General features: G+C 66.2%; 1 protein-coding gene across 2 annotated transcripts; it reads left to right on the top strand.

Annotated features, from left to right (window-relative positions):
• Positions 1-5,467: 5,467 nt before the first annotated feature.
• LOC104375404 (POU domain, class 5, transcription factor 3) lies at positions 5,468-9,587 on the top strand. Of its 2 annotated transcripts, XM_086625264.1 has the most exons (6): positions 5,468-5,646; positions 5,743-5,962; positions 7,755-7,866; positions 8,287-8,417; positions 8,895-9,059; positions 9,336-9,587. In XM_086625264.1, exons 1-6 carry the CDS (start codon positions 5,468-5,470, stop codon positions 9,585-9,587), a joined length of 1,059 nt encoding a protein of 352 aa, XP_086481390.1. The 2 variants fall into 2 exon arrangements, with proteins under 2 accessions (XP_086481390.1, XP_086481389.1); XM_086625263.1 differs by having other exon boundaries at positions 5,468-5,962.
• Positions 9,588-9,906: the final 319 nt, after the last annotated feature.

Here is a 9,906-nt window from a genome sequence, read left to right as displayed (position 1 = left end):
TTTGAGGAGGGGGCTGCTGCCTCGGCTGCAGCTGGGCTGATGCAACAGCAGCTGGGAAAGGGCTGGAGAGGGGGGGTCAGAGGGCTGGAGGGAGGCTGGGGGGGGCCGGGCACGCTCGTTTCTGCAGGGGAAGGCACCAGGGCTGCCAGCCTGCACGGAGCCCCTCTGCCAGGGATGGAGACTCCCTGGAGGGAGCAGCATCACTCAAGGCTCCGGTGCCTGGCGCAGGCAGCCCCTGATGCTGGGTCCCGCTCCAGGAGCCAAGGGCAGGAGCAGGCTTGGGCAGGCACTGGCATCGCTCCCGGGGATGCACCTTCGGATGCTGCCCTGGGCCGGGCCTGGCCGGAAGCAGAGGCTCTGTCCTGGCTCCCTGCACCAGCCCCAGCCTCTTCCAGGGGTGCTGGTCTTCAGAGGCCCTGGGGTGCAGACAGTCCCTGTGCCGCTGTGGCCTGGGCCCCCGTGCAGGGCTGCGCCAGAAAAGGCAGAGCATTTCCTCGTGTCCGGCCTGGATGCCAGGTGGGCTCTCACCCCAGGCCTCTATGGGGTGAAAGCTCAGAAAAAGGGCTCAGGGTTTTGTTTTTAAGCCCATGTGGCTGTAGGGGGGGAAGGAGTGAGACTGGGGGGGGGGCTAGGACAGTGGCTGGGTAGCCAAGGCACAGTGGCTTTGCTGCGCTGCTTCTCTGCACCACGGAGCCCATGCCCTCTGCAGCATCCCTGCAAAGCCTGGCCCGGCACTCTCTGAGCATCCCTCTGTGGCAAGGGACAGTCTCTGCTGCTCTGTCCAGGCCACTTCCCAGGCTCCAGAGACTCCCTGCACTCTTCCGCTGCCCATGTCTGCATCTGGGCTCACCAGCCCGCACTGGCACATCCTTGCTTGGAGCCCAGCACTGTTCCACATAGTCTCCCTGGTGCGTTGGCTGTGACCTCTCCAGCATCAGGCCCGAATTTTGGGTTGCTTTTCACAGATGTGGCTTGTTGTCCAGACCCTGTCGTGGACCGTCACAGCCACGGGTGACCTGTTGCATGCAAGTGGTGTCTTGCACAGGGGTGGCCTCTTGCACTCACGGGAGCTGTTGCACGCACCGGGGCCGTTGCACGCTGAGGAGGCGTTGCACACGCAGGCAGGCATGGGCAGAGCTGGCAGCAGCGGCAGGGCCCTGTGCCAGTGAGCGGTGGTGGCATGGGACCGTCCCCAGTGGGGTCGCTGGCAGAGGCCAACACCGCACAGATCTTTTCCTCGCGCCCTGCTCCCTCACCCGTGGGCTGCTGCCCTTCTCCCCGCGCCCCTCGTTGTATGGATTGTAGTTCTTTTAAAAGGAGATTTTATTAAATGATCATGTTTGAGACCCATGCGAGTGTGTGGTGTGGGGCCAGGCCCTCAGCTTGGGGCGCTCCTCTCGGGAGTGGGGTGGCGTGGGGGTACAGGGAGGGAGGATGCTGTGGGTCCCCCGTCCCCAGAGAACAGCGAGAGCAGCCGTCCTGCTCCTGCAGCTGGAGTAGCCTCCAAACTCTCACCAAGGGTTTTCCTCGACCCAGCAAGAACCAGAGTTTATTTTCTTGAATCCCAGCGAAGGGTCGAGTGGGAGTCCCTGGCTGTGCCTGCCTGCACCCAGCCCTGCAGCACCCGGCACCCACCCACCCCCATCACCCATCGCCTCTCGCCCCCAGGGCCGGGCCCTTCGCACCTCGGTGGGGCGGGCAGATAAGGGCTATCGTGTCCCCCCATTGTGTGGAGCCTGAGCTCCTCTCCCGGCCCTTTGATCACGCCAGCCCCCCATCAGGCTGATACAATCTCGTCTCCTCCTGGTTTCGGCAGCCCGCAGGGTGGGTGCTGACTCACCGCCAAAGCGCCCGGGCATCTTCGGGGATGCTTCACTCTTGGGTGGCCCTGGGGTCTCCAGCTACAACCCTGGGCGGGCAGCATCGCACCCCAAATCACCCGGGGAAACCCAGCTTTGCACCCCCCCTCTCCGAGGTCCCCAAATTCAGCCTCTGGAAAAGCTCTAGCTTTGAGTAAAACTTGGCTGCTCCTGCTGGGAAGACCCCCTCGCTCAGAGCCCCCCTGGGAAGCCGTAACCCCATCGCATGTCTGGGCACAGAAGAGTCATTTGTCCTGGGGCACCATGTCTGTGCCACAGGCATCCCAGGGCAGCTCAGGGCTGGTGGCAAGGCCTGTGCTGAGCCCTAGCCTGGGTGTGCCTCAGTTTCCCCAGCTGTAAAACGGCAGGGAGGACCAGCTGGTGTGTCCAGGCACTGCGGTGATGTGGACAATACTGAGATTACACCCCAGGCTCTGCAATGCAGAGGCTTCTAATGAGAGGACAGAACCGGACCAAAACATCCTCCAGGACTTTCATCCCAGCTGGATTTGGAAGCACCAACACCCGGGATGGCTGCAGCCAAGCAAACTGCAGTGCCATGGAGGAGCCTCTGCATTTCTCCCTGGGATGGGGCTTCTGGAGCTGAACTCACCACCCTGCCCTCCTCAGACGGAGCCGGGATGAAGGCTGTGGCCAGCTCTTGACCACCGGCCCCAACCCAGCATGCAGGGCTGCAGCCCACTCAGGGCGATCCAGCACAGCCCCGAGGGCTTCTCCATCACCCAGGAGAGAGGGTGGGCTGCCAGTGAACAAAACGTCCTCTGTGGTCATACACTCTCTTAAAATCTTGTCTCCAAGCCCAGCCAGCGCCAAACCAACACACTCAGCACAAGGACAAGCAGATGTGCGTCTCTGTCCCCCCCAGCCTGCTGCCGGGGAGGACAGAGGCATTTCTCTCTGCTCCCTTTTTCCTAGCGGGATCCCAGCCATCCCTGGCTGCATTACAGACCACAGAGCCGGGCGGGCAGGAGGTCCTGCCCCACATGAGACATACGGCCAAGCCCCGGCCATCGGTGCACAATGACCCCGCGCAATAACTGGGCACCTGACGCAGCCCCCCCAAAATCGCCCCATTGAAATGTAGGGTGGGGAGCACACACCGAGAAACCCCACTGGCTGCTTCCACATCCCCCAGCTAAAACCATCACCGCCACAATGGGCCCCGCTCCTACAAAGGGGCCGGTTCAAAGTCAACGTCTCCCTTCCCCTCCGCCTGTATATGAAAGGGAGCAGGAATGCGTTTGAGGCCTCGGCGGGCTGGGGGGCTTCCTGGGGGGATGGAGAGAAAGAGCAGGTTGGCAGGAGGAGGGGGTCCGGCCGGGGAACAATAAATCAAAGGGAAGGGGAGTTACTGTCCGGCCAAGGATCTTCTGAAACCCTGGGCCGCAGCGGGAGCCCGGGAGGAGCAGGGGCTGATGGCTGCGATTGGAGTCCCGCAGCGAGACTTCCTGTGCCCGCTGGCAGAGAGCAGGCAGCGGGCAGGGCTGCCTGCACGGCGCCTGGGTGCCGGCAGCCCTGGCAGCCCGGCCCGGGGCCCCAGCTCACCCCTCGCCGTGGCCGGATCCGGCACCAGCCCGGGAAGGTGCCTCGCTGGGTCCAGGCAGTGGTTCCCCCCGGGCTGGTCCCGCAGCCGTGGGGCTGGTTCAGGGTTGCCCATGTCCCCACTGATGAGCTTTTTGTATCCTTGGGTCATTTTCCTGAAGCTGCCCTCACTCCCCAGAGCAGCCTGGCACAGCTGGGATGGGCAGCCTGGCACATGCCAAGCCAGGAGTCAGGAAGGTGCCTTAATTCCAGCTCATCTTTTTTTTTCTTCTTATATTTTATCTTTTTATATTTCTTCTTATATTTCATCATTGCCAGGGTGGGGAGGCTGTTCTACTCCCCCTGATATGCCGCATTTCTGTGTGTTGGGCCAGGGGCTGCTGCTGGCACTGTGGGTACCAGTCTCTGGGTACCAGCTCCTCAGTGCCAGCCCCTGGGTATGAGTCCTTGGATCCCAGTCCCTGGGTGCCAGCTGCTGGGTACCAGTCCCTACATAGCAGTCCCCGGATAGAAGGCCCTGGGTCCCAGTCTCTGGGTGCCAGTCCCTGGGTGCTAGTCCTTGGGTACACATCCCTGGGTGCCAGTCCCTGAGTACAGGTCCCTGGGTGCTAGTCCTTGGTGCCAGCCCTCTCAGGAGCCAAAGCAAGTGCTTCACAACCAGCACCAAGCGCCCTCCCCCAAGTCGGACCAGCAGCCCCATCCGTATCCCGCCGCCGCGGGGGAGGCCTATCTCTTCGGCATATCTCCAGTGCGAGACAGCTGCAGGCTCTGGTAATCCGGGTTAATAAACAGGGAGCAGTGCTGGCAGCAGGGTCACCCCTCGCCCTTCTCTGGCCGGGGTCAGGGGGTGCCCGTGCCACCGGTGCCCGCCGGTAGCTGGGAGCTGGCATCAGGCAGGCAGATCCCAGCACAGGTTGATACAGTGGCAGCATCAGGATGGGGGAAGCTCCCGGTGCGGAGGCGGGTGGGTGGGAAGGGGGAGATGCCTGGAGCCGGCCTTGATAGCGCCATTGTGCAGGGCAGTGCGAGAGGAAAGTCCTTAAGATAGAGAAAATATCAAGCGCCCTCCATTGTGGAGCAGATGGACCCGATAGCCGGGGCTGCAATTAGCCCCGCAGCGGCACACCCAGGGCTCCGGGGCCTCTCCGCCTGCTCAGGCCTCCGGGAAGGACACGTTCACTCCCAGGCACGGCCTTCCTCTGCGGGGTGAGGAAGAGGAGAGGGACAGTGTGAGTGTGGGGGAGCCAGGGAGCCCCAGCTTTGCCCACGGAGCCCCACCTTTGCCCGTGCAGCACTCCGCAGGGCACCCCATGGAGCCGTGAGGGTCTGCTGCTGAGACCACACGTGGCAGAAGGGTGATGGGATGGCCAAGCCCTTGTCCAGCCTTCCCGCTGCACGACACCAGCATCCCCACGGCTTGTCCTCTGTCCCGCGGACAACGGGCTGCTGCGGCCCCAGGCATGCTGCCACCCCCGCCTGCACCCCCAGCCTTGGCTCACGCCGTCGCTGCTGCCCCCGTTCCCCAAACGCGACCCCAGTTCCCTGCCCATGCCCAAACTCTGCGGCGCTGGGGAGTTCCCACGCGGGGAGACCCCGGGGCTGATGCTGCCCCAACCCCGGGAGCCGTGAGCCCCACCGCCGAGCACCCCCGAGCAGTGCAGGGGGCTCTGCCCTTCCTCACGCACGGGCTGAGCGGGGCCGGCGGGGGCAGCTCCCGCAGCGGGGACCCTCGCCCACCGGCGCCGGCCCCGGCCCTCTCCTCCCCGCGGCCCGAGGGGAAGGGTGCGGGCCGGCCCCAGCCCACCTTCCATCGCACCTTCCCCCAGGCTGCCCCCCCCGCCCCCGCCTCGGGGATCAAGTTCACGCCCGACCCACCGGTGCGGGGCCAATGGGGCCGGGGCCCATTTCCATACGGCCCGGCCCGGCCCGGCCCGGCCCCGCCGCCCTCAGAGGTCCCGGCGGCGCCGCAGCAGGGAGGCAGCGGCCGGCGGGCGGCCGGGCCGAGCCCCGCAGCCCCCGCATGGAGCCTTAGGGCCGCGGGCAGCATGTTCAGCCCGGACGGGGGGCTGCCGGCCGCCCCCTTCGGCATCCTGCCCGACGCCGGCCCGCCTTTTCCTCGCGGCGGCTTCGACGGGGCGGCCGCCCAGCCGCTCTTCTTCCCCTTCGCCGCCGAGCCCGAGGCCGCCCGCGACCCGCCGCCGGCCCGCGCCTGGCTGCCCCCGCCCGCCGGGCCGCCCGCCAAGGCGGAGGCGCGCCCGGGCCGGCCCTGCCGCCAGCCCTCGCCCGAGCCCCGCGCCGCGGCCTGCTGCGGCCCGACCTGGCCCGCCCCGCCCTGGGCCGGGCCCGCGCCCCCCGGTGCCGCCAACACCGCCCTGCCCGGCCCGCCCTTCCCCGGCCCCGCGGCCGCCGCCTTCCCCGGCCCCCAGCTCTGCCCCGCCGCTCTGCAGCCGGGCTCCGGCGGCCTCTCCGGGCTGGGCAGCAGCGGCAGCTCCAGCGGCGCCGCCAGCGAGGGCGGACACTCGAGCGACAGCGGCGATGAGGTGAGACCCGACGGGACGGGGACGGGCTGCGTGTCGCCGCTGCCCTCTGCCCGGCAGACTGGCTGCCCCGGCACCCCTCGGAGGCGGCGCGGTGCCCTCCGTGCCCCGCTGCGGAGGCAGGGAGCCGAGCCCGGGCTCGCGGTCGCGCCGCCCCGTCGGGGCAGGGAGCTGCCTGGCCGCCCCCGGGCATCGCCGGCCAACGGGGACCCCGCCGGGGCCGTCCTGCCGCTTCCCTGCGCCGGGTGCCCCCGGGAGAAGCCCGAAATCGGCCCGACGTGTTTCAGCGCTGGGCTCGTCCCGGCTGGGTCAGGCGCTGCTCGCGGAGCGCCTCGGGGAGGCCGTTTTGGGTGAGAAAGGCGGTTTTGAGGACTCGGGGAGCAGCTTTCCCGCGTGCTGAAGCAGCCCGGCTCAGGCGGGACGCTCGGGGCAGCGCAGCGCGGTGCCCCCGGGCCCTGCCCCGCCGCAGCCCGGTTCCTGACCGCCCCCTCCGGCCCTCGGCCCTGCCGGGGCGGCGGCTGCTTCCCCGGCCGCTCCTCCCGGGGCTCCGCGGGCACCGACGGCTGCCGGGCGCGGGCAGAGCCAGCCCGCAGGCTGGAGGGCGAAACTCGGCGGGTGGCAGCGGTAGTTATGGGCACGACTGGCAGCTGTTATTTGGGGTTTGGTTTTCTTATTAATCTTGGCACACCATGCCCGTCCCTCCAGGCGAGCACGCCTCGGGGGTAGCAGCGGCAGATGATGCCGGGGTTGGTTGCAAGGTTCCGGCGAGCTGTCGCGATGTGTCGGGTGGGTTTGTGCGGAGCTGCTGGCGGGAACGTGCCGCGGGGATTCGGGAGCTCCCACGCACGCCGAGCTCAGGGATGGGAGCGCGGAGGGATGCGCGTCCCCCGGGTCGCAGCCTGCGGCGCCGGGTGGCGGTTGGGAGGAATGAGGGAAGGTTGCCCCGTGGCAGGGATGCTCCGGGCTTTTCGCTGCCGAGGGACGCCAGGAATTAAGAGCCGAGACTCGGCGACAGGGAGGGACGTCTGTGAAATCCGCAATTGCGCTGCGAATGTGGAAACCGGGTAGAAGATTGCAAAATGCCCCCGCAGCAGTTGAAGGCTGCGCGGCAGGGAGGACGGGATGAGCCTGGTTGTGGCACGGGGGTGTTTGAATCCCACTCGAGTCGTGGGCGCTCTCAGCGTTCGCTTCATCTGAGCCGTTTCAGCTGCCTTGGGCGCGGGCGGGAGAGGGGATGGCGAAGGGCTGCCCCGGGATAGCTGAGCCCGTGGGGATGGCACTGAAAATCCGGACAGAAACTCTCTGGGGATAACAGGGACATGTCGCGGGATGCGCGGGAGCAGGGCGATACTGGGGCCATCTGCAAACGCGCCCATCGGTGCTGCCTCTGGTCAGGCCGCGAGGGTCTGAGCCTGGGGACATTCCCTGGGCAGGTTGGGACACAGCAGGAGCTCTGGATCCTCCCGGGACCTGTTTTCTGTCGCCGGGTCCTTGTGCCACCCTGGGTCTCTGCCACGCCAGCGTGGTGCGAGCCGGGCGGTGTGCCGTGGTCGGAGGGTGTCCAAGGGTCCCGCATGGGGTGTCGGCGCTTTGGGGTCCCTGAGTAGAACCCCTTGTTCAGGGGTTGGGGAAACCCTTCTGCCACCCACCCCATCGCCCGGAGGTGGCAGTGGCTGGTGAGTGTCGGCGCTGCCAAGGGCTCAGGTGAGCCCGTCCCCGCCGCACCGGCAACCCCCGCTCTCGGCAGCCCCCGGGCGCGAGTTGTCCCCTCTCACTTTCTCTCTGCCCCTGCCAGGATGCGCCAACCTCAGAAGAGCTGGAGCAGTTCGCCAAGGACCTCAAGCACAAGCGCATCATGCTGGGCTTCACCCAGGCTGACGTGGGGCTGGCTCTGGGCACCCTCTACGGTAAGGGTCCGCTGAGGGTCCTCGCCTCCCCCCACACCCGGAGGGAAGGGAAAGGCCTGGGAGGGGGATGGAGCACCTGGGCAATAGAGATTTCTGCTCCTTAACGACCTGCAAAGGAGGCGGTGAGCACCGGCCCCAGGGCTCCTGGGGCTCCCGGGCCCCGGTTAAGTACCCGCTGGAGCTGGAAGGGTCTGATAACCAGGAACTGGTTTAAAATAACTACAGCAGCTTTGATTGAAGAGTGTTTCAGTGCTTTAAATCCCTGCTGAAGCAGCAGGGCGAATGCCTTCCCTGATGCCCCATCCCCAGGGATGGGAGATGCTCGGGGGCTGAGGGATCCTGGGGGGCTGCTGGAGGGGGGATCCCCCTGCGTGGAGGCAGGAGCAGGAGCAGTGGGTGACCCCCTGCCTGCCCACACAGGGAAGATGTTCAGCCAGACCACCATCTGCCGCTTCGAAGCGCTCCAGCTCAGCTTCAAGAACATGTGCAAGCTGAAGCCGCTGCTGCAGCGTTGGCTCAACGAGGCGGAGAACACGGACAACATGCAAGAGGTACAGGGCTGGGGGGCGCCAGGGGCACCGCACACCCGTGAGCCACCGAGCTGCAGCTTCTCGTCCCTTTTTACCCGTGCTTTTTGGGAGAGAGGAGGGGAGGAGCAGACATTGCACTGGAGCAGCATCTCACTGCCGTGGCTTCAGTCCGGTTGCGGGGGAACTGCTGGGTATCGCCTTGTCAGGCAGGGAGGAGCCCAAATACCCCCGCAGACACCTTGTGACAACTGCAGCAGCTCCCATCTCAGAGCAGCCGGGTCCTGCTGGAGTCTCGGATGACCTGGAGGTGCAGAGGGATGCAGGAAGATGTGTCCATCCCCACTGCACCAGCTGCAGGCAGTGCTGGAACCCTGGGAATGGCCCTGATCACAGTGGCGCGATGCTCAGTGTCCCCATCCCTCCCAGCCACACATGTGTCTAGAGCCTGGTGGGGACATTGCCAGCCCTGTGACCAAGCATGTGGCCTCTCCTTTCCAGATGTGCAATGCGGAGCAAGTGTTGGCCCAAGCCCGGAAGAGAAAACGCAGGACGAGCATCGAGACCAACGTGAAGGGGACACTGGAGAGCTTCTTCCGCAAGTGTGTGAAGCCCAGTCCCCAGGAGATCTCCCAGATCGCCGAGGACCTCAACCTGGACAAAGATGTAGGTTGGGAGGGTTTGCAGGGTGGGTGTCCAAGTGGCTGCAGTTCCCGAGCACCCACATCAGCCAGTTCCATACTGGAAGCTGTGGGAGAGTGGTCGGGGCTGGTAGCCACCATCGGCCTGTCTGAGTCCAGCCCCACGAGGAGCTATGGCAGGGAGGGTGCTGAGCTGGCAGGTCGGTGCTGTGGAGATGCCACCAGCAGAAGGGTCTCTTTGCCACCTGCACAGCACCTGGGCTCACCCCCCTCACCCTTCCATGTCTCCCCTCCCTCGCAGGTGGTCCGGGTCTGGTTCTGCAACCGGCGTCAGAAAGGCAAACGTCTGCTGCTGCCCTTTGGCAACGAGGCGGAGGGAGTGATGTACGACATGAACCAGTCTCTCGTGCCCACCGGCCTGCCCATCCCGGTGACGTCCCAGGGCTACAGCCTGGCACCCTCCCCTCCTGTCTACATGCCACCCTTCCACAAAGCCGAGATGTTCCCTCAAGCGCTGCAGCCTGGGCTCTCCATGAACAACAGCAGCCACTGAACCGGGGGCTACGGGGGCCGGCGGTGGTGCTCCCCGACACCACAGCTGGGCTGGCTCTGGGGGCAGCTTCCCCCCACTTAACCCTGAGAAGGCACGGGCACGGGCATGGCCCCGCTCCCAGGGCCTGCCTGAGTGCTCACTGGGCTGCCTTGGGGCTTGTGGGGTGCAGGGGGCAGGGAAAGGGCTGGGAGCCTGGCACGGGGATGGTGCCAGCTCTCTGCGGTCGCTCCCAGCCCTTCCCAGTTATGTGAGTTTACTGGTACCAGCAGCGTTAGCCCCCCTCTGACCTCTTCTGGGGGGCAGCTGCTCCTGCCCTGCT

The sequence above is a fragment of the Tauraco erythrolophus genome, chromosome 22 (genome assembly GCF_009769465.1).
Source record: "Tauraco erythrolophus isolate bTauEry1 chromosome 22, bTauEry1.pri, whole genome shotgun sequence".
NCBI classification, from domain to species: domain Eukaryota; kingdom Metazoa; phylum Chordata; class Aves; order Musophagiformes; family Musophagidae; genus Tauraco; species Tauraco erythrolophus.
This window is presented reverse-complemented; position numbering and strand designations above follow the sequence as displayed.